Source organism: Catharus ustulatus, chromosome Z, assembly GCF_009819885.2.
Source record: "Catharus ustulatus isolate bCatUst1 chromosome Z, bCatUst1.pri.v2, whole genome shotgun sequence".
NCBI classification, from domain to species: domain Eukaryota; kingdom Metazoa; phylum Chordata; class Aves; order Passeriformes; family Turdidae; genus Catharus; species Catharus ustulatus.
In genome coordinates, this window is record NC_046262.2 from 24903453 (window position 1) to 24928145 (window position 24693).

At 39.2% G+C, this 24693-nt stretch overlaps 1 protein-coding gene across 1 annotated transcript in view; it reads left to right on the top strand.

Moving 5' to 3' along the window:
* Window positions 1–94: 94 nt before the first annotated feature.
* Window positions 95–24693, top strand: part of ANKRD31 (ankyrin repeat domain 31) — a 67411-nt gene continuing 42812 nt past the window's right edge. The window contains exons 1-11 of the mRNA XM_033086207.1: window positions 95–251; window positions 980–1035; window positions 3568–3647; window positions 6939–6985; window positions 8513–8607; window positions 9604–9641; window positions 13687–14358; window positions 17402–17541; window positions 17968–18095; window positions 20864–21043; window positions 23887–24029. Of these exons, the coding sequence (XP_032942098.1) occupies window positions 136–251; window positions 980–1035; window positions 3568–3647; window positions 6939–6985; window positions 8513–8607; window positions 9604–9641; window positions 13687–14358; window positions 17402–17541; window positions 17968–18095; window positions 20864–21043; window positions 23887–24029 (1695 nt within the window). The 5' untranslated portion in view covers window positions 95–135. The remainder of the gene's footprint in view (window positions 252–979; window positions 1036–3567; window positions 3648–6938; window positions 6986–8512; window positions 8608–9603; window positions 9642–13686; window positions 14359–17401; window positions 17542–17967; window positions 18096–20863; window positions 21044–23886; window positions 24030–24693) is intronic.

Here is a 24693-nt window from a genome sequence, read left to right on the forward strand (position 1 = left end):
CTCTGCGGCTCCGGTGAGCGCTGCGGGCCCGGCGCCGCCCGAGGGGCAGCCAGGCCCGGCCACAAGATGGCGGCCGCTGCTGAGGGGGGCGCGCGGCTGCCCGAGGAGGCGGCGGGGGAGCGTAGCGGCCGTGTCATGCAGCCCCGGGAGAGCGGCGGCCACAGCAACTCCGACACGGACAGCGACGAGACTGTCGTGGAAGGCTCGGTGGAGGAGAGTGATGTGGAGGAAGAGGAGTTCCGTAGGAAGAGGTGGTGATGCGGTGTGGCTGCGAGCGGCACCTGGCCCACCTGCTTGAGTGAGGGCGGCAGCGGCTGAGGGGGCCGCTCCCGACCTGAGCTGAGAGGTTTTTTTTTGTTTGGTTGGGTTTTTTTTTGTTGGTTGGTTGGTTTGTTTTTGTTGGGTTTTGTTTTTGTTTTGTCCGCTCTGTTCAGAGCCGTTTTATATGCTGCTAGACCCACTATTTCTTAGCTCTGCAAATAGCTCAGTTTATTTTCACACACCTTGTTGTGCCTCGGAGCTTCTGCCTCCGGACTCACCATTTTGGTAACATTTTAGTCAGCAGAAGTGAAATGCCCCAGGAAGCAACTCGGAGAAAATAAACACTTATTAAATCCAGTTCATGCTAATTCTATTTCCTTGCAACTTTGCCTTGATGTCATTTCCATGACATTATCTTTTGTACCTTTTAATATATAGCAAGGATTTGAAACTACACATAGATCTGTATGATGGTTTTGGGGTACGGTAGTTCTTGGAAATACTTAAAGCAGCGAGGTGCCTGCTGGTTACGGTTTTCTATGCAGAAAATCACATACATCCCTGGAGTTTGGGGTTTTTTTACTGTTTGTGTCAGTGCTCGCCCAGATGTGTCCCCACTGCAGAGGTTGGGATTGGTGCTTTCAGATGCCCTTTGAGTTTATGGGACTGTAATGCTTACAAGTCCTTAACGACCTTTTGTTTTATTTATTTGACAAAGGTTGGCTTTTGTTGACGAGGACATTGCTTTAACAACTGAGATAAATACTGGTAAAGGTAGGACAGATTCTTTTTTCAATCTGTTGGTTTTTTTCCTTGAACTATTGCTTTGGGTTGTGCCCCAGTCCATGTTTAGACTTGTGTGTTGCATGAAGTTCATGGTTAGGAACTGTGTGCTCTTTGATTATGTTCCTAATTTTAGCTCAGATTTTAAAAGATTCTTTAACACATTTTTAATACCTGATTAGGTTTGCTCCTGAATTTTCTGTTCTTTCTGTGCATTGTGACTGAGAATCCCTGGGTTGGGAAGTATTTGAGCTATATATAGGGATATCCTTTTTATTTACATGTATGTATTTTTATGTCCGTGTTTGTGAAGGATGAAATAAATGGATTCTATACACATAACTGCTGTATGTAACTCTAGCTGCTTGTGGTATTTTCAAAACCCCCTTAATATTGGTAGCATATCTGTTCTCTTCAACATAAAAAGTTTGAGTGGGGATATTTCAGTGCATTTTGTTTAGTGTATCATTAAATACTTACAGCATAAATTAATGCACACTTATTTAAGGTCTTAAAATATTCCCTTATAACTCCCATAGAGCAGGCTGCATGAGCAAGCATGTTTTAATTACATAGTAGTTTCATATTACTTCCTTGACATTTTTATATGTTCCATTTGTCTTGCATCCTATAGATTTTATTTCAGTGATGCTTCAGACTGGCTCTTGAAATGGCACATGCTGTTCTTCCAGATTTGTTTGTGTTTCTCTTTTTGCCAGTTTGAGGATCTGAGTAGACTGTAATTTTTTATCAACCTGCTCTGAGTTAATATAAGTCATCTTCAGCCATTGAAGTCTGCGAAACTCCAATGGCTGTGATTTTCTAATGCTGAACTTTTTATATTTGCTTAATAGTCTTAAGTGAGGAGGGAAGCATCATCCCATTTTTAACTTCTCTGTTGTTGTCCACTGGAGTTAAATCCTTGCAACGTTTGACATATGTAATTTGAGGCATGTTCACTTTGTGAAGTGGGCTTTTGTCTGAGAGTTGAGTGGAGAGTTTTTGTCTCTCCAACTGTAAAAGACTGTGACATTTTTAGCATTCTGCGTGCATCATATTATATTTAGTAAGTTGGAATTAGAATTTCATTCACAGTTTTGTGCATACTTGTGTTGTAGTAATTTGGTGGTATAGTGTAGTACATAGTGATACATAGTGTAAATATTAATTTGATTAGTGTTTTATTAGTGTCAGTAACAACATCTCAGTTTTCAAGCATAGAGTCCAACCTTAAGAGTTTCTCTCTTTTTAATTTTTTTTGAGAGGAAGTCTTCATTTGGACGGTCATTGAAGAAGTGCCATCTAGGAGTACAAGTGTTTTAGTCATATGGATCAGGCAGGTCTCAAAAATTGCAGTAATTGGTTTAAAAAATAAGAGGAAGGACCTAATGTAAAATCAGGGATGGTCCTGGAACACTAATTGAAATAAATTTCAACTGCTGGCTGGTTTTATTAATTTCTATTTCATTAATGTAGTTTCAAAATCTAGTGTAATAGGCTATATAGCCAGTTCAATTCATTGCGTATCAGAGGTTTTGATGCATGTAGCTCAGTTACTGAGTTATGTAAAAAGTTTGGAATTATGGAAAATTACATAGAAATTAAGACAATAAAAATTTTAATTACAGTAATTTCACGGTTGTAAGCCACACCATTTTGACTAAAATTTTGGTCCAAACCCGAAGTGCGGCTTATAATCTGTTGCGGCTTATATATGGACAAAGAACAAAAAGTTGCTGTTTTTGTTTGTAGGGCAGGTGTCTGCTGAGAAAGGAAGGAGCTTCTCTTTGAAATGGAGAATGTAAACCCCCTCCCTCCAAATTATTATAATTTTGAAATCAAGAGGCTTTCAGGCAAAAATATGGGAATTAGGAATAACAGTTCTTTTCTAGGGAAATTAAAATAGAAATACAGTACTACAAAGAAACAAATTCCAAGCCCTGACAAAGTCAGAGTACAACCTGACACCCTGTCAGGCAGGGTGTTGGTAGCAGTCCCATTAAATGGTGGCTGCATCCTCCTGCAGTGACAGATGTGATTCAGTTGAAGCAGTGCTCCTGCAGAAGGTGCAGTTTCCCTCTAAAGGTCCAGTGGTGATGTGGAGAAATCCGGTTTTCCTCTGGAGTCCAGTGGAGAAAGGGCTGCCTTAGTGTCCCAAAACCTCTGTTTTTATTTTTGGTGAGAAATGTTGGGCTCTTCCCCCTGGCTGGAGCAAATTCCACTGGGATGAAGTAATTTTATCAGTCACACAGTGGGACTCAATGGGCCATTAGCAGAAGATACCTCCCTGAAGGAAGGATGGGTTGTGAAAAGATAAAGAACAATACCCCACCTGGTTTCAATGGATGGCCCATTAGCAGAATATCTGCCGTTGAGATAAGGATACCTGCCCCCACCCTCCACAGATGGTGATAGAATAGATACCTTTTCTTACACTCTGTATTGTAACGTGTGGCTCATAATCAGGTGTGTCTTATAATTGTGAAATTACTGTACTGCAATTTTTTTTTTTTTCCTTTTTAGAAGCCTTTTCTCCAGAAATCACTTTTATACAGAAATTTGATGTCCACACACATTATTGCAGGGCAGAACTGATAAATCCAGTAAGTACAGCAATGATAATGTCTTTCCTAAGCATATCTAATGATTATTTAGTAATAAACCCACTGGGTCTCCCCCTGCAGGAGACTGGTGGCTTACAGCTGAATTGAATTCAGTCTTGTCACCTAAGTAGCACGTAGCCTGCAAGAATGTATCAAAGTGTCTTCTCTGATATTTCATGAGATTAATGTCTTTCATATTTGAGGAACAAACTCAGGACAAAGATGAAGAAGTTGTGGAACGCATACTTTTTAATATGTTTCTTTCAGGATCTGAAGAGTAATCATCTGGGTTGACTGTGCAAGAATACACCCTGGGTTACTCAATATGAGATTAGCTGTGATCCCAAGATTGATCAGTTGTTTCTTTCTAAAGGAAAGAGATAATAATCCAAAATCCAGAATAAAATGTCTGCTTGTATGATGGTGGGGTATTTATTTTACTCTGTGGATAATTCTTCATTCCTTAATCTGCTAATTAGTCTACCTTTTAATGTATTTATTGTGGTTGGTAACTAGTCCATAAAATTCTATTCAGTTGAACAAGTAGTTTTCCACCTGCATATGGCCAGCTCATGAAACAGTTAGAGACAAACAGGTTCTCTGCTTTTAATGGTGACTTTTGTTACGCTGTCTTTAGCCATGATTCACCGGTCCAAAGCCCACAGTCTGTGTATCCTTATTCCAATAAAAGAGAGTTTTCTAAAAAGAGCTAGACTGCTTCCTAGATGACGAAAAGTAACTTGAGAACAAAAAACATGCATTCTACTAAAGGGAATGTTTTACAGCTCATTCTAGAACTGCAAATAAATTTGTCTCAACTAGCAGTGTGGGAAGCAGCGTAGAGAATCCAAAATGCTGTTATTACAGAATTTTTTCACCATAACTTAGTTTTGGTCCTTGCATGAGGGCTGTCTTGACTGAAGTTTTAATAAGGATGGAGGGAGTGAGAGAAGTGCACGTTTGCTCTTTCCCTTTCCTCTCTTGGAGATGATCTGACTAGCTGCTTCTTAACTGTAGCCTTTGACTTTATGGTTTTCACCAGATTAGCCAATCCCAAGTCTAACGACAACTGCCCAGTCCACTAAAGAAAAAGTCAGAAAAACAAAGAAATGGAGTACTTTTCACCAAATAGTTTGGGTAATTCTTAGTATTTTTTGTTTTGGTCAGACCTGTATAGCAGAACACTGGTTGCTTGGTCATGCACAGCTTAGGGATAGTATAAAATTTTAAGTTTTTACTGAAGACCGTACGGATTGGCCTTCACCTGTTTTCTTTGATACCCGCATGTGTACATTGCACCGATGTGGCTCTTCAACCACTTCAAGAGTCAACATGGAATGTACTTTAATACATGTACTTTAATAATGTACTTTCCTTCTAGTTTGTCCTCAGAAATTATAATAGATGAATACAGCATGTAAATGTGACGTGATAGGAGGTTCATGCAGAGTAGATGGCTCTGCATGTGAATGTTTCTAGGAAAAGTAATATCTGTTCCAGTTGTTCCAGAAAGTCATAGCTTTCTTTGTAGTTCAAATGAGTTGTGGGAGACTTAAGACATGCAGTCTTGTTTTTGATTCTTCTATCATGTAAAAAATTGTAATTAAGAATTTTCATCTACCAGAGATGCAGTAGACATATATACAGATTTTAAAATCCAGGTTCTTTGCAACAAGTCATTTTCATTATCTGTGAACATGGTATTCTATAGCATGTTCAGACAGATTTAATGATTGTAAATTTGTGCTTTTCCCTTTTTTATAATTTTTTTTCCTTACGCTGTCTGGTGAAGTGCACCAAAAGTTGTTAGGTAACACCTAACAGCTTTTAAGCTTTTTTTTTTTTTTTTTTTTAAAACACCTGGAGTCCCCTCATATAGTTGTCTGTATAAATAAGTATTCAAGTGAGAAAAATTACTGAGATTTTGCAGGAATTTCTTCACCAAAAATGAAGGCAGAATGAAAAGCTGTTCCCAGTACTTCAGTGTCCAAAAATACCAGTTATGTAATGTATATGGTTAGAGAAGATGTCTCAACCAGTCATCAATATAATGATTTCACTTAGCACCAAATTTTTTTAGCAGACAAAACAGCATCTTCTTCTGAGTTGTAATAGTAGTTTGCTGAGATTTTAAAGCATCTCTCTGAGCAATGTTAGCCAGTTAGAGAGGTTTAGTAATTGTTCTGTTATTCTCTTGACTCTGCTTGGTCTCTGGATAATGTTCTGTGTAAATATTCAGGCTGGTTTGCCTGAAGGGTCTATTTAAGCAAAATAAATAGCTTTCTGTGAACTATCTCATTGCCATGTTTTGGAATTACATCGGTCAATTATTGTTGCACAAACTAAAGAATCTGTTCTGTTCCAGGAAGCCTCTTAGCAGTCCTTGCTACTGGGAAATTTCTAGGTCTTGCTCTTGAAGCCATTGTTAAGATGTTTATTCTTATTATGTGGCTAGTACCTTGTGTAAGCCAGAGAAGTTGTCACTTAGTGTCCACACCAAGGTGTTCTTTCTTACTCGTGCTGTTAATGTTATCCACTGTAAGTCAGTGATTTGTTTAAAATTGCAGCCAGTGTGTGGATAGTCCACTAGTAATACTCAGTCTTCGGTCATTGGTGAGAGTTCTTAATCATTCCTAGTTTGCCTTATACTTTGTATAAAGGCTCCTTTTTCTATACTGAGGGAGATCTCTGCATTATTGTCAAAGACACGAAAAGCAGATCCAAGGACTTTGTAATAAGGAGTTGGAATTTGGCTCCTGATATGACATCAGTGCTGTCCTTACCCACCTGCTCTTTCCTATGTTGGCTTGTGGCAGCCCTGCCACTCAGAACTGCCTGATGTACAAGTCTTGGAGTTCCTTATAGGGATATTGAGAACAGTGTACTAAACATCACCGTCTTTGGAACAGCACCCTGTCTTATTTAAGGGAAAAAAGTTATCAAAAAGAAATTAAAACTGTGAGTTGAAATTAAAATACCTTGTGTTTTGGTCCTTTGATATATAAAACATCTTAAGTTTGAAGCAATTGTACCTTTCTTGTTTTCCTTGTGGGTGAATGTTTTCTCCTATAGTCTTGATTTATTTTCCAACATTTTTGTCAAATAGTACAAGTAAAAAAAGGTGTAAGCAGAATGCTTTGTATCTTAGTAGCAATGTATGTTATAATTAGATCTAAGAATTCCATTTCCCAACTAAATTACAGAAGCAAGAAAATAAGACTGCAATAAAACTGAGAAAATACCCAATTTGGTACTTTGTTCGCTAACTTTTCGAGTTTTTTATTCTTTCAGGTACTTCAAGAGGCATACACATCTGACCAGTCTCAGTCCCTACTGAAGTGAGTATAATACATTGCACATGAATTCCAGTCAGGCAAAATGTAATTAAATAATTATGTTGTATTCCATTTGTATGTTATTTTATTCCCAGTGTTCTATTGAGAAACAGTTTTCTTGTTTGCTTAGTGAAGGATCTGTATTTATGTTGGCAGTAGTTCAATGTCCAATATGGATCAAGCTGTACTTGGATTTATTTTTGTTCATGATACTACCTTAAGTGGTTTAAAAACATCACCAACATGAATAATGGAATTTGGGGAAAACCATTGGACAAATAAAAACTTGTAATAAATAATATTAGGCTTTCTGTTTCTGAAAACTATGGAAAGATTTCAGTAGAAGATAGATTTATAACAGAAATGTAGAAAGAAGTAATAAAGAATAGAAAGTGCCATTTTTTTTCACTTAGAGAACAAATATGTGAACATGGCTAGCTACATGTAGGAAATCCAGGTGACATATTTATTGCAAGTCCTTGTAAATAAAAGTATATCTTTAAAATAACTGCAGCTGTTCCCACAGATAGTGGCCAACTAAAGTACAGTAATTTCACAACTATAAGGCGCACCGGATTATAAGGCGCACCTCCGGGAGTCAGCAAATTTCACAACTCTGTACATTATATAAGGCGCACCGGACTATAAGGTGCACTTTTTTTTTGCAACGAGGATCTGTGCCGCACGCAACAAAGTAATGAATTAGTAACAGAATCACGCAATCGCAGGGTTTACTGGCAGGTGCTCAATTTGCAAACATTTTTCACAGGTTGGTGTTGCCTTTAAACGCAGCCCCAAACGCCCTCCCCATGTGCAGGCCCCGGCACTCCCGCCCGCCCCCAGCACTGCCTGGCGAGGCGGGGCTTGGGGCGGCCGCAGCTTACAACAACTCGGGGCGGCTCAGGGCTGCCGTGGTTCAGGGTGGCTAGGGGCTGCCACGGTTCGGAGCAGGTCGGGGCTGCCGCGGTTCAGGGCGGCTCGGGGCTGCTGCGACTCGTGGCGGTTCGGCAGCTCGCGGCGGTTCAGGGCTGCTGTGGTGCAGCTGCGGCACGCACTTCTGGGTTGGCTTGGGGTGGCCGTGGCTCATGGCTTCTGCGGCAGCCCGCTCCCTCCCTCCCCATGCCCCTCTGGGTTTTCCCCCACGCCGGCGCCGCCCCAATGCCAGCAAGCTCCTGGAGCACTGGCACTACCCCAATGCCGGTGGGCTCCTGGAGCACCGGTGCCGCCCCGATGCCAGTGGCTTTCCCCCCCGACCCAGCTTTCCCCTCGCGCCGGTGCTGCCCCAATGCTGCCACCGGGTGGGTTCTGCTCGGCTCGGGACTGTTGCAGGCTCGCACTTCCGGGTTGGCAAATTTCCGAACTTTGTCCATATATAAGGCGCATCAGACTATAAGGTACACTTCCGGGTTCGGACCAAAATTTTAGACAAAAGGGTGTGCCTTATAGTACTATTACTGTACTGTAAAAATGTTCCTAAGATGAATAGAATACAATTCTTTATGATTTTTTTACTGTATCATTTAATTCTAGGGGTTGGATAAACCATTCATCACCTACTGGAAATATTTCTAAACCTGGTTTTTCATTAAATTGTGCAGCAGAAGAACAGCAAAATAATTCTGTAGGTATGTTGTATTTGTGCAAAACTAGTAGTTGCTCTAGCTGTGGCAAAATCATTTGAGAAAATAATTTGATAAACTGAAGATGTGTATCCATGTAGGTTTATATAGAGTCTGACTATACATGTTTTTTTACAACAGTTGTGCAGTTTTTAGAGTCATGGACTGCAAGTTCTGTTTTGTTAAGTATTCTATTAGGACTGTTTGAAGAAGGAACTTTTTTCTCAAGCCAGTGGTATATATCCAGTTTAAAATTGCTTCAATGCTGTGAAATTTTCTGACAAAAGTTACAGGCCACATGGTGCTTAGATGCGTTATAGATGTATGAGGTAAAGAGGTCATGAAGGGTTCCTACCTAACATATCCAAGAATTAGAGGCATCTGTAAGAAAAGAGAAACAAAAATGCTACTGTTCCCCAGGTCTGTATGGCATGTGCTGGTACTTAAGTTGTAATTCCATTCCTCAGTTTCCCAAAAGTGTAGGACTGCCCTACCTGTTTTGCTGTCTTCCATTTGAGTTTATTTTTAGTAATCCAGCAGAAAAACATTAACTTTATTTCTGATTAGGAAATTGCCAGGGAGTCACACGAATGTTGAAACAGGGTGATAAGATCAGGGGATTTGGGATCATCACTGTCCAGAGGCAGGAAGTTATTGGATTGTTTTAGCAGTATTGTCTAACTGCACTGTAATTAGAGAGGGCAGAGGCTAGGTCTCATCATGTGAAATGGGTGGCAATTCTATCTGCTGATAGTGTTTGGAAACACAGAACTGTAACTACAGTGAAGAAATGTGACAAAATGGCTCTGGCATATTATTTGGTGGGTAACAGAGCCTAACCAGAAATTTCATTGTCAGTTCTACTTACAGAACAAGACTATAGTAATTTTTAAGCTTTGAAACTTAAACCTTAATTAGGAAATTATACTTTTTTTAACACACAATAAGAACTTTCGAAGTTGAAAATAAATCTGAAATATTTTTCTATTCTCCTGAATTTAGATACCAAATTGAATGGATTTCAGAAGGATTCAGAAGAGGTAAGCAAGTACATAGATGTTGACACTGACACTGAGCACACTGAAAACAATTTTAAAACTAAGCTTTATTTTCTGGGGTTTTTTTGATAAGAACTGTAGTTGCTAAGTTTGCAGTACACAAGAGTAGAAGCATAGCAGTGAAAGTGAGGTGGGGAAGACTTCATCATGAGACAGAATCTGTAAGGGATGTTACTCAAACTGAAGTAATGAAGACACCTACTAGCTTAAAATCTTTCCCACCCATGAAAGCTATGAGACAGGCAGTGCATTTGGAAGGTTTCTGAGGAGGAAGAGGTTGTCTGTAACTATCCTTTTTTTTGGGAGATTCTTACTTGTGGCCAGAAATAGGTAGTAGCAGAATAAGACTTTGCTTAATGCAGATATCATGTCTTTATCTAGTCCTATTGATTTGTACCTACAAATAAAAAGTCAGTTTTACTTGGCTTTTTTCACAGATCCTGATTGAGGTTTGTGTCAGGGAAAAGCAGTTCTTGGTAGAATTCACCAAAGGCAGATCTGAGACTGGTATTGATACTGAAATTGGCCAGATAGGAGCTTTCTAACACAGTTTTGAGTATTTGAGAGCACTGAATTTATTGCAGCAGTGGTCACTTGGAGGATCCTTCATCCAACTGAGTGCCGCTAGAGTCCAGTGAACAGAGTGTTTATCATATATACCGATCACTCATTCATTAGCTATCTATCCTCTCAGTACTTGATGTATATTTATTACTTTATTTTACAGAATTGCACTCCTTATTAGAAGTTCCTATATGGTTCTTTAGGGTTTCCTTCGGCTGTTTTCAATGTCCCGTGTGCTTTTTAGGGGTCCTTGACCCCTGCTTTTGAGTAAGCACAGTATCATTGTTTTGCATAACTTCTGCTTTGTCAGGCTTGCAGAGCTGGCAAGCTGGCATCCTACTTGCATTTTGCATGGCTTCTGTTTGCCTAAGTTTCGTCCTTTATCTATTTTTCCAAGGCTGTGCTGTTCTGTTCTACTGTCCTTATCAGAGTAAAATGCTGTTCTGTACTACCGTCCTTACTGTTCATGTCTGCCTGCAAATACAAGTGATGACAGGGTCAAATACTCCATCTCAGAACAAAGTGAAAAAATGAAATATCCTAGAATATTATTTTTCTGAAAAATACGCAACTATTTATATAAAACTCTAAGTTTATTAAATGAAGCATTCTCATTGTACAGGATTAGTCCCATAGAACAAACTAAATGTCTTGAAACAGAAATTGTTTATTATTAATAGCCTCTGGAGTATAGGCAGACTGAATTCACTGAGAGTATCTCCAGAGAAGATTTTTAAGAACCTGGACTAAGAAGGCTTGAAATAATCACTACAGTGGATTTTATTTTTGGATATTGGCTGATACTGGCACTAGCAAGGCCTGATTCCTGCAGAAGAGTCTTTAGTGAGATGAACCAATGGCCATCACAGGCTTCCATGTACTGATTTGAAGCAAGGTCAGGACAGACATTTTGACAACCAGCAGTGAGTCACTGAATATCTTAGTTTTATGTATTCCTGAAAATACAAAATAAATCTATAAATTATCTATGCATAGAATTCTGGCACCTCAAAATTATTCTTGCTGAATTTTCTTGGTTTTGATAATGTAGCAGCACTGATTTCTGTTGTGGTTAGTGTGTCAGTAGTGGGGCCAATACTGTTCAGAATCTTCATTTGTGGCCTGGGAAATGGAACACACTGCAGCCTCAGCAGGTTCAGAGATGGTACTGCGAGGAATGACTGATAGACCAGATAGTAGTGTTGTCATTCGTAGGGACCTGAACAGATGGGAGAACTGGGTGGAGAGGAATCTCATTAAATTCATCAAGGGGAAATGTGAAGTTCTGCATCTGGGGAGAAGTAACATCAGGCACCCGTACACATGGGGACTAGCTGACAGGAAAATAGCTCTGCCGGAGAAGGACTTTGGAATCCTGGTGAACGCTCTGCTCTGCTCTTGTGAGACCCCATCTGGACTACTGTGTCTGGAGTTTTGTGAATATGTCACATTTAAGGGTTAAATTTCAGATGACTTTAGGGTCTTTAGGATCTTGCAGAATTTCATCCACTTTTCAACAAATGCACTGAGCCTTTTTCTTGGGAAATTTGTAATACATATGCATGCTGTATATACCATAGTTCTTCAAGTAGAGAAAGCTACACCAGTGAAGTTTTCTTTTTCCTCAGTTGTTTAATGTCTGAATGAATTAGAGAATTGGTGTAAAAATGAAGCATACAGTAATTTCACAAATACAAGCCGCACAGATTATAAGCCGCATTTCCAGGGTGTCGGCAATGTTTAGGTCTTTGTTCCATACATAAACCACAATGGACTATTAGCTGCACTTTTGTTCGTAGCGAGGATCCATGTGCAACTTTCACAAATTTGCCAATTAGCAACAGATTTGCGGCATAGCAGGGTTTACTGGCTCAGAGCAGGGCCAGGCAGGCTCGGCCTGCTCATGGCTGCTGACGGGGCTGGGTGGTCCAGCTCGGTGCTACAGCTCGGCGGGGCGCTCGGGGCCAACTGGGAGGTGCTGCCGCCGCCAGGCTCGCTTGCCCCCCCACCACCTGCACTGCCACTGCCGCGTTTGCTCACCCTGGCCGGCACTGCAGGCCCCTGCGCTGCCAGGCTCCCCCACGCTGCTGGCCCCGGTTCTGCTGGGCTCCCCTGCACTGCTAGCCCCGATTCTGCTTGGCTTCCCTGCGCTGCCGGGCTTCCTCATGCTGCTGGCCCCGGCTCTGCCGCCCCCCCCAGCCCCGCACCGCTGGCCCCGCCTCTGCCAGGCTTTCCCACCTCTGCCGAGGCTGGCTGGGCTCCAGCTTGGCTTGGGGCTGCCGTGGGCTCTCACGTCCGTGTTGGCAGCTTTTAGAATATTGTTCATATATTAGCCGACCCCGGAGTACTAGCCGCACTTCCGGGTTTCCATCAAGATTTTGGTGAAAATGGTGCGGCTTGTATTCGTGAAATTACTGTAATTCAATAAAGCAAAGTAAGAAGTAATCAGTACTTAGAAACAGTTTGATGCACGTGTAAAAGATAGGGAACAGCTAGTGGGGGAATAATTTTTCAAGAAAGAATCATGGATTCATACTTGCCTAAGTGTATGCTGTCAGATGTCTGCCCTTTCTGCTTTATTGTGTGTGAGCTTTATCTAAATCGTGTCACCAGTGGTTAAAGGTTTCTTGCATTGCCTGATATTGCCACTTGCTGGCAGCAAGACTCCAAAAATGCATTTCTTAGATCCAGTATTACTAAGTAGGAGCACTATTATATAGAAATGTTATATAGAAAAAAACCATGGTTTAGGTTTCTAGAGGCATCTTTTGTTTTCTGCAGAGCATTTAAAACAAGGATGAGGACAAAACAGAAAAACAATTTATTCATGTAAGAATGGGTGCTTCTGTTGAATGTAGCTCAAAGTGATTAGAAAAACAGCAGTATTGCTTTTCCAAGAGCAATTATGATTTGGTGTTCTGTACTAAGTGTGGAAATCACACCATGCAAACTTTTCAAAATCCTAAGGTTTTAAACTGAGGTTTGTGAGGTGCAAATCCTCCATACCTGTATTGGATCCACATAAACACATAATCAAAACTCCTATATTGTGTTTTACTAACTATGTATTTTCAATTATTGTAAATATGTTTACTTTCATTATTTCTGTGTGAAAGAAATTTTAAGTTACTTTCTTTTAAAACCTTATTACACCGTCAGGTTATTTGCCATTGCCATTGGCAGTATCATACTATCTTTGGCTAAAACAGATTTAGTCTCTTTTCCCTGGATTTTCACTGCTGTAGATGTCAACAGCTGAAGTTGAAACTTCTTTTGAAACGGAGAGCTCAGTCTAGCTCTTGTTAATATATTGTATGAAGGAAGGATTTGAGTGTTGTAGATTTTGCAAAAATTGATAATAAAATGTATATAGAAAGATGAACTTCTACAGTGAATTTTAGTTAAGTGCTTTTTAGAAGGAGTTGCTCCATTCTTTTTTGTAAACTCTTAATCTAATTTTTAGATACCACGAAGATTGAGTAATAAAGATTGCTTTCCAGAAAAAAACCTCTGTCTACATGATCCTGTGGAAGACATAATAACAGTTGAAAAGGAACAGATACCAGAAGATACATTTCCACATGTTTTGGATGATTGCCACAGAACCTGCATGACCATTGTTGACACGGATAATGCAGTAAAAGAGCATTCCCTTAATAATGATACAGATCTTTCACTGCCATCCTCAGGGAAGATTTTCATGGATGTATTCACTGAACAGAATATAGAGACTAGCGTGGTTGACACCAGTGATTTGTTGAGATACCCTAGTGATTCTGAGAGTCTTAAAGTTAAAAACCCATTGCCTGACAAGTTGGAGTGTCAGAGTCATGCCTGTTCCATCGATCCATCAGCAACTGAGAGCAGTGATGCCCTGCCAGTAGAGCTTGTGGTGCCTCTTAATGCCTTGTCAGAATCAGTGGTACAAACTGTCACTCCTGCAGTGCCAAATGAGCAACAGCTTAACGCCAAGGAAGAGCAGCTAAATTCAGAAACCAGTGTTCTGCAGCTAGATGATGACTGTACTCAAATAACAAACGTGATGGAGCCTCCTTGGCATGAAGCCTCTTCCATTCAGGTGGAAGAAAGAAATGCCTTCGCAGGATCTAACTTGGAGAGTGCAACAAATGAGCAAGTATAACCACAGTTTAATTAATATTTGAAATTTTTTATTTATCATAAAATATTATATAAAGTAGCCAAATCACTTGAAGATGGCAATCTTCAATCTAGTAAAGAATAAGCTAACATCAGTGATTTGCATGTTTAAATAATTTCAGTTGGTTTTGTTGTAAAAGTCCAGTACCGTATTTCCTGTTTGGATTGTATCCATGTTACAAAAATAGCTAAGCTTGCTGGGATGGGAAATCTTAGTAAAGTTAATTTATTGACTGATGTGGAAACCTAGAATCAGTATGGGATTTTCAAAAACTCGTAGATCACCTGTACATCTTCTATGTCTCATATTCTCCCCAAAACGGTATTCTGTTACTTCATTTTAGCATATCAGCATATACCAGCCAATTCCATCTCCAGGTTCCTACTGCATCCTGTTCAGTTTTGGATCCAGGCAATAGTGTGCTGTTTTCTTTTGTCATAGTTCTCACTTCTGTAAATGCAAATGCTTTGCAAGTATCACAAATATGTCTTTCTTGTAGACTAGGAAGATTATTCAGGGGGCATTTTTTACACATGTATTTAGAAGTGTATTTATTTTGCTTAGTTCTGCCTATGCAAGGCATACTGAAAAAACGGAGGCGTGCATTTCTGTTCCTGTCCTCTCCTGAAGAAACCAGTATGTATGGATACAGCATGTGGTCTTTGTTGCTTCTTGGGCTGTGAAAGTGTTCTGTAAAACATCATTTCTATTCAGTAACACCAACTCAGAAGTGTGGAGAGGAGCATGAAAGGAAAGCCATAGTTTCTTCCTGTTTAGGTTATAATGAGGGAAAGAGAAGGACAGATAGGAGATGTAGATTTATCCTACAGAGTCTATTAAGCATCTCTTGTAAACCTGCAACTTTATTCTCTACTGTATATTGTATTTGAATAATCTGGAGCTACAAATCAATGATCAGTCATGTAAAGCTGGCTATTTAAGGTGTTTTTACAACCCACAATGGCATAAAGCGTCCAAAAACTATTAGTTAATTCTGTCTTTTCCTAGGAGTATTAACTGTCTATATCAGTATGTAATTGAAAGTACCATAGAAATGGCTAATTTCAAGGTGCTGAACGATCTGTAGGCTGATTGTCTCAGAGCCATAGCACTTTACAAAGCTCTTTCAGTGAAATTTAATTCTGAAATTTAACACAGCTGTGTGAAGATTAATGTATAGATTTACTCAAAATTGCAGTTAAAATTGAGAAGAAGAGTCTTGTCAAATGGAGGTCTCTAACCTCTTGGTAAACAGCAGTCAACTTTATCTTTTTTGTGCCTTTATCTGGTGTTCTTAAAGGCAGAAGGTAAGGAGGCAAATTACTAAGAAAAAATCCCAGTTAATTTCTTAGTAACTGTTGAATTGTAAAAGTATATTGTTCACCTCAGTATTTTCTCACCCTTCTTTCTTCAGAGTATTCTTGTGGTGAAACAAGTATCCAAAAGAGGAGAGTGTTTTAGTGTATGGTCTCTTATAAAGCAAGTGTGGGTTTTTTTTTCTTTGAAATGTTTTCTCCTTCTCTAACCCCGCTGCCATCACAGATATGGATCGATGGAAAGTCCTACTATGATAGTTTTCTAAGCTAATATATCTGATTTTCCCATCTGCTATACAGTCGTTAAGGCTGGAAAAGACCTTTGGGGTCATCAAATCTAATTGTCCAACCATGAACCACTGTGTTTACCACCAACCCATGTCCCTGGGTGCCACATCCACATGTCCTTTGAACATTTCCAGTGATGGTGATTCCACCACTTCCCTAGCCTGGCCATGCTTCCAGTGAAAAAAGTTTTCCTCATACCCAATCTAAACCTTCTCTGTCACAACTAGAAACCACTTCCCTTTAACTTACTGCTTTCTACTGGAAGAAGAGATCAGCCCCCACGTCATACAAACTCTTTTAACATAGTTATAGGGAGCAATAGGAGCACTGCTGAGACCCCTTTTCCTCAGATCCCATGTTAATATGCATTTTCTCTCCACCTAGAGGGACCACTTCTAAGAAGGCAATTTCCCTCTTCAGTAATCTTTCTGCTAAATGTCAATTCAAAAAATTGATCAGTGCATTCTCCATTTCTGTTTGTATCTCAAGAAAGGACAAACCAGTTCTCCCACATCATTGTGAATTTCCATGCATGTGTGCTGAGGGTGTGTCCTAAAAGCTTTCAGCATTACTCAAGTACATAATAAACTAATGAGTACCCAGATTTGAGGAGCTTGAGTGATGCATAGCAGTATGTCACAGTCACATGGCTAGAACAGTGAATAAAGTCAAGCAACTCAAATTAACTTCCATGAGGTGATCTGTCTTTAGGGTGGGATTAGAGTTGAGTCTCTGGTATACGTGAATCATTTAGGTTCTCCTTTGCAAACTTAGGATGAGATGAATCTCTGTCATCTTAGAGTAGCTCTTCCTCTTTACAAGTGGTGGGGTAATGAGGATGCCTAGTGTCATCTGCATGCCTGGCTTTCAGAAGGTTGAAGGTAAGTGAAATCTTCGGAAATAACTGCTCAATTGGGAGTTACTGGACTTCGGGTGAAACATGAATCTCACCTTGTGTAAATTTTTAGGCTTCTGTGACAGTGAGATGGGATGGGCTATCTTAAGACATTGCAAGCATCATCTTATTTTTTAGGACAGGAGTTCATGTCCGTAGGAAACTGAAATGAATCTGTTGTCATTTCAAATGTCCAGTCAAATAACTTTCAGGTAGAACAGCTTTTGTTTACTGTCATCCAGGTTAGATTTATGTTTTAAGTTGTGACTCTGAGTAGCCTAATTCTCTTGGCTAATTCTGCCAGGAGCACATTGCATGGCATACTACTTCAGGATTGCCTGCTCTGTGGCAGCCTCTGTCTTTCATACCTGTAGAATTTCATTTATTCTCTTAAGCAATCCTTCAATTCTCTGTGGGGATACAATGTTTAAAAGAGTGTTCTTGGAGCTCTTTTATATACAGCCTTTGTTTGAATTTTGTGCCTACCAGTTGCTTCTAGTATTTCTTCTTTTTGTCACAGCCTGTGGGTGGTCAGCAGACAGAGAAAGAAGTAATTTCAGATTACTTGGATGCCACCTTTAGTGAAAAACAAACTGGGGAGGGACATTCGTATTCAGTGGAGCCTGCAGTGTGTGAAGAAACAGCCCAAACAACATCAGGGTAAGCAAGAACTCAGGAAAGCACTGAGAGTGTTTCCTCTCATTACCAAATACTAGAAGTAACAGCAGGGAATGGCTCGCAGTGGCAGTGTAACAAGAAACAAACCTAAGTATTTTGAGTATGAGAAATTAATGCATAACAATTCTTCATTTTTTAAAATGTATTAATCTAATAGATACAATGCATGTGGAGAACTCATTTGTCATGTGAATGACTTTAAATGATCAAAAAGAAAGATTTTACCTTTTATTTAAAGAGCTGGGAGTTAGTTTCTCTCCTGATTTACTCCTTATTTAGTGCTGCCTAAGTTAGCCTGCTATTATAGCGTTCCTTTTGAAATCAAGTGTATTCATATTCATACCTTTACTGAAAACATTGATATATATCGAGAATATTTTTGTTGATTCTAAGCAAATTTTTTACCAGTAAAATTCAGAAATCTACTTCTGAAGACAAACAGGATCTAGAAACCATCCTTTGGCAAGAAATACTTCTGAACGAGTATGCAGAAGCTAATCAGAGGAGAAGGAGCAAGAGAATTGACAACAAACGGAGTAATATATTCTGTGTTGTTATCATACAGATTACTATTTTAACAACTATACTGAATCAAATATAATTAGTAATCTTTTCAGTATATTGTGGCAGGGTTTTCTTTTAAAAATATGGTATAAACATTCATTGTAATAATTAAAGTTACTGATAATTTCCCTTCTTCTGAAAACCTTTGTATTAGCAACCTAACAGTTAACTTGTTTGCATAAACTCCTCCTTAAGAATCATGAGAAGTTTTTAAGATACAATTTTTATTACAGTGTTTTGTATGAAAAAAATATGTTGTATTCTGAAAATAATTGGTTTTTTGCAGAGTGAAAAGTTAGATCCTGAGCTACATTTATTTATACTTCTACCATTTAGTGTTCTATGTGTAAAATCATTGTCAGACCACTGCCATCATCAAGAATTAACCTATGCAAAACAGTTTATTCTATTTTGAATGCCTGCTGTTGTTATCCTGTCTACAGGATTTTAGGGCCTTTAATACCACAGAGCAGTCTTTTGAAGTATTTTTATTTGCAATATGCTTTGTTAGAGAAAAAGATTGCTGTTTTTCATCCTTTGAGGGTACATGCAGAGAAATTCTTGAAATTCTTGCAAAATTCTTGGAGAGGAATTTTGTGAGAGAATAAATACAGTAAGTTCACGACTGTAAGGCGCACCTTTTTGACTAAAATTCTGACCTGAACCCGGAAGTGCACCTTATAGTCTGGTGTGCCTTATATATGAACCAAGTTCGGAAATTTGGCAGCTCGGAAGTGTGAGCCGCACGGGGAGCCGGCAGGGCCACGGCTGCCAGGTGGAGGCAGGGCCGCAGCTGCTGGGTGCAGGCGGGTCTGGGGGCCCGCAGTGCCGCTTCTGCCAGGTACAGGTGGGCCCGCGGCGCCGCAGCTGCTGGGTGCAGGGGGGCCTGGAGGCCCGTGGCTGCCAGGTGCAGGGGGGCCCAGGGGCCCGCAGCTGCTGGCTACAGGTGAACCTGGGGGTCCATGGCGCTGCTTTTGCCGGATGCAGGGGGTCCCACAGTGCTGCAGCTGCCGGGTGGAGGCGGGGCATTGGCCAGCAACCGCGCGGGGGGAGCTGGCGGCGGATCCTCGCTGCAAAAAAAAGTGCACCTTGTAGTCTGGTGCGCCTTATATATCAGCAAAAGTTTGGAAATTTGCCGACACCCGGAAGTGCACCTTATAATCCGGTCACCTTATAGTCATGAAATTACTGTAATTTCCTCACTTAAGTGTCTACTCCAGAACTTTTAAGATTAGGCCTTATATGTTGGGGTTTTTTTTGTTTAAGTCCCCTCAGACAGGGTTTTTCCATTTAGAATCTTTTAAACATCTTACAAAGTTTTTAAGTATTTGAATTGCAAGAGCTAAGTTTTAGAATCTCAAAAAACATAGAGAAGTCTACCTCCAGTTAACAGGATTTAATTCTGTTGTGCTGGATTTTAGTTATTCACAGTGGAAGAACTGTTTTGATGAGATGTTAAGTTGAATGACTAACTGCTCATCTGTTTCAAATAGACTTGCTAGTTTCCACTCAATAAGTTACTGATTCTTTAGAGTTACACTGCCTTTAGAAGTAGCTTCATGGTAAACCAATCTAGTGAGCTTACCTCCCTTTTACATCAGACTCATGTCAAGGGCCCATGAGTCATCTCAGTTTGGTAGTTCACTCTAAAAACCACCCTGTGATAAGTTTTGGTTTGGGTCTGCATGTGTCACTTGTTTTACACAAGGTCAGATGCATGGAAAGTTCTAGGGGAGGCAAGTGGAAGTAATGGGAAATAGATCCCTTCAAGGAAGATTTTAATGAGGTAAAGTGTAACATAAAACTGCACATGATTCTGTTTATGTCTGTGCAGTCTACTCCCTCCTGAACTGCTTGACTGGTTTAGACCAGCTTTGACTAGTGACTGCATGTCTTAAATGATTGATGTCTTACAAGGCTGGACTGCAGAGAGGGACTGTGTGCTTAGCTGTCTATCTATTAGATTCTAAAAATCTACTCAGAGGCAAGAATTTAAGAATTTAATCCTTGTTTTTAATCAGAGGCAGTAGCCAGGATGCTCTTCCCCACGGTTTTAAGGGATGTTGAAATAGCAGTGCTGGTGAAGTACTGAACAGCTCATCTTTACTGGAAATAATTTAAGCCAAGCTGAAAACTATGATGACTGCATAATGAGAGATAGCGTTTGTTTTGTAAAATACTAAAATCAACATTAAAAAAAGTCTGTTTTAAATTTTACTGTTTTTGCATTTAAAACTCTTGTTCACCTTTCACTCATTGCAGAAATTACGGAGCTGGTTGTGAAGTAATGAGACAAGATAAACCTGAGGGAGATAATCTCAATCACTATCCTAGTGTAAATACTTACCCACAAAGCAGAGCTTTTAAAATATATATGAGTAAAAAAGAATGGATAAAGAAATTATCTAATAACTCGTTATTGAAGTGGTCACCTTATAATGATTTTAATGCAGAATAGTGGTTTTGTTATCCATTGGGAAACAATGCATATTGAAAAAATATCATTGGAAAAGAAGTCTCAAGTTAAAAGACTGTTATGAAATGCACCATGATATCCTTTATTAAATGGCATTATTATTCAATATGTGATGCATTTTTTGAGATTTTCATTTTTACTAGATTGAATGAACATTTGTTTTTTTCTTCAGGAAGCTTGTTTGCTAACTTTGATATAAAGTGAGGCCAAGATAAGAGAAAAAAATACTTCTCTGTGCAATAGATCTTTTAAATTATTTTTCAGGACGAGAAGCCTTTGGTAGAAATTCCGTAAATCCAACTCGCCCCCTTTCACTTTCAACAATCCACAGGAGAAATGTGTATGGTGAAAACTTACTGCATAGAGCTGTTACTCACCAAGACATAAACCTTGTACGTAGGATAATAAAAGCCGGGGCAAATGTAAATGCTCAGGATTATGCTGGTAAGTTGCAATTGTACTAAAATACTATTTTCAGTACAAGTACCTACCTATAATTAATAAAAGCATGTATTATGAGTTTGTGTGGTGGACAAGACTGTAAGTTTGTGACTGGTCAATTGATTATTAAATTTTTATTGGTTTAACTTAGTATTTGTTCATGGAAAATATGTAGATATAGTTATAAAAGTATACAAGAAAAAAAAAATTTGAGGGAGAAGTTACGCACTTGAGAAAGTTACAAAGTGATGCAATTAGGTTTACTTGCCTTAGTTCAACGATTCCATGCACGCTTATCACAAAACTGTCCCTAATTAAATCATCAACTTCATAGTTCTTAAAGCTGGGAGGTGTTTTTTGTCCATTTCAGTGGCCAACTTGAGATGTCAAGATTTTGGCTAAATTTTTCAGGAACTTTGATTTCACTCTTTATGTCTTGGGAGAAGTTGAGCACTGTTTTTAATTTTTGAAGTTGTGATTACTTGGTATTTTCCATTTTTTTCTTTGTCTTTGGCATGGAAAAAAGTCTTGACAAAGAGCAGCCATCTGTTAATATTTTGATTCAAACAATTTGCCTTATCCAGTTTCGTGGGTGTTACTCTGTGTCAAAGATTTCACTACACCGTAATTGCTACTTGGTTATTTCAAATATAAGACTGCTCCTTATCTGCACTTTACTGTCTCATCCATTAATCTCTGAAAAATTTCCGTAACAAAAAAAGGAAATTGTTTCAGGCAGCTGGCTCTTCTGCTAGAAAACTTCATTCTTCCAGTCTTTACATATCCAGCTGGGATTTCACAACTGTCCTGTATGAAAGAAAAAAAACATATTGTGCAGTTATAGGCTATTGCATAATGCAGGCATATAATGGACCAGAATTTAGGTTGAAATCCTCTGTCTTACGGAATGTACTGAGAGATAGATTGGGTCAGCAGCAGATCTCAGGCTTTGACAGCACAGGCATTTGAGCTAACAGAGTCACTTATAAAATGCACTAATGTGTGCTGGACGCAGATGAGAAGATACTTTGTTGGAGGGGTTCAAAGCCCTGTGTTGACAACTGAGAAGTGCTGGTAGTGTGGGTTCAACTGCAGCCACAGCAGGCAAGTGTACTAAAGTGCAGTGGTTCTAGATTTTGGGGTCACAGCTGCTTCCTTTTTCTGCCTTTGCATATTTTGCTAGGCCATCATTTTTTCATCCCCCAGACTCTGACTGCTGGTTTTTTGGTGCAAAAGGAGCAGAGCTGCACAAAATATCTTTTAGTTGTACTCCTTGAAGAGATGAGAGGTTGACCTGTCCCTACTTCTTTCATTTTCAATGAGGTAGGTGTAATCCGAAAGAAGTAGACTTTGAACAGACTTGAGTCATTTTGGCACACACTTTCATCTGGGTCTCTTTGAGTCATTGTTCTGAATAATATATTCTACCTCTGTGTCTGTTCTCCTCCTTTAAAGCTTCCCCACAGTGATTATCCATATCTTAGCCTAGTCATTCTTCCTTATTCCTATGCTGTGGTATTCTGCTTCAGTACCTTACTGAGTTTTTGGGAAATTCTGTTGTTTGTTTTGTTTAGGGTGTTTTTTATTCTTTTTTGTTGCCTGGACATCAGCATGTCAGATATGGCCAGCATATGAGAGATACTATCTTATGTCCTAAGTTTGAATCTTGACTCACAGTGTCCCAAGGGATCTGAGGAACAGTTGCATTGAAACTTGTGTTTCTCCTTGATTTGGAGCATGCACAGTGTCCTTGCAGACTCATGTTGCTAATCTCTAGTGATTATTAATTGAATGTGTTGCAGGTACAGTTTTCCTAGGTCTTATTATTAGATCAGGTGGAGGATACATTTTACTGAGGGAGAAATTAGTACATTCCCCTAAATGCAAATATTTATTATCTCATTAACAGATTTCATAACAAACTTTGTTACTAGGGATATACAATAGTCAGGGTTGGATTGCGTATGAAAGAGCCTCAAGAGAATCTCACTGTTGTGAAATTAAGATAATTTTGCTTAATGGGACTGAAACAATCTTACTAAGCCTTATTAATTCACTTATTTAGGCCCTGACAACCTTCTAATAATGGAAAATTGTTGAAGAGTGGGACGATCCATCAAAGTGGAGGATGTTGGTTTTTAAAACTAACATTCTGGAGGTCATGTTAGTTTCAGAGCTGGAAGTTAGGAAGTGGAAAATCCTCTGTGTTTTTCCTTATGTCTCCCACCCTGCGTGTTTGAGGACATGATGCATGGTTATGCTAAACACAGTTCAAAGACCTGTACTCCATATTTTTCCTGAACAGCACCTTCACAGAGTGGAATTCCTGTGATATCTTGCTTTTTTTGCGTATACCTGGGTGTGAATGTGGAATTTCACTAGGGATTTTTCGTTTATTTGACCACTCATTTATTTGGGTAGTCTTACAAACATTTTTGTTTGGTAGTAAATAATTAATGTCTTTATTTTTGTCACTTCTTTCTTACTTACCCTCTTCTGCATAGCCATGTAAATAAAAGAATGTAATGAAAAATTACCTTGTCCTTAAAATAGCATATGTTTTACTCCAGGAGAAATAACTAAAATATGAGATGAATAATTGTTATTCTCTCCTTTCATAACAACTATCAAATCTAAAACTAATGTTACAGCAACGTCTCCTTCAGTTGGTGCAAATTTTGTCTAAAGCATCTAAAGATCTCCCAACCTCATACATCTTACTGGAATGCATCAGTTTTTACCATTTCAATATACTCTGTGAAGTCTTAATCTAACAACCTAAAGTGACATAAATTTCTAGAATTTTTTTCACCCAAATGTGAAATACATGTTTTTCTTTGTTGTAGGCTTGACTGCGCTACATATAGCAAGTGTGGAAGGCTTTTATAGGATAGCAAATCTGCTTTTGAAAGCAGGAGCTGATGTTAATGCTACACAAAAGGAACAAATAACACCCTTGCAAGATGCAGTTAAAGAAGGCCACTATGAGGTATATTCTTAATTCAACACAAAGTATGATTTAGGAATAGAAATTATTATTGTTGAGTCCAGAGGGTCACATAATGTTTTTGTATGGGCCTGGTCTTTTTAGATTATGGGTGAATTCAAGAGCTTGCAAGTCCTCTCTGCCTGATTTCTATTCAAACCACTCCATGCTTAACAAGATTTGTCCAAAAGGAAAAATTTTTTAAACTGTTTTGGACAATGGCTGTACTACTGATTGCTACCATTTAATATTGTTTCATTCACTGATATTGTAATCACCCTGCAGAGTAACTTCTCACTTGAGCAGTCTTCTGGACTACTAAGGAGATTTTTGTCATGATTTAGGAGTCATGGGTATGTGGCATGTCATCACAGTCATGCACTCCCATGTGTTAACATAGAACATGGAGGATGAAGAAATGAAGAAATAGCCTTGTATTGTGTAGGGTTTTAAACTGAACTCCAGCTGAATAGTCAGTTTGAATTAATGGCAAAATTTCTTGCCAAATGCAGTGGTTTCATAAGCCAGTGTTTAGTTGCAGATCTTCTCTAAGTGTTGTAGTGGTCACTTCCACCTGTCTGTGGAGGTTCCTAGGGTGGCGAAATTTATGTGGGAATTTTACATGTCCCTTTTATCTACTGGCAGTTTTTTTCTATAGACCCGTGTA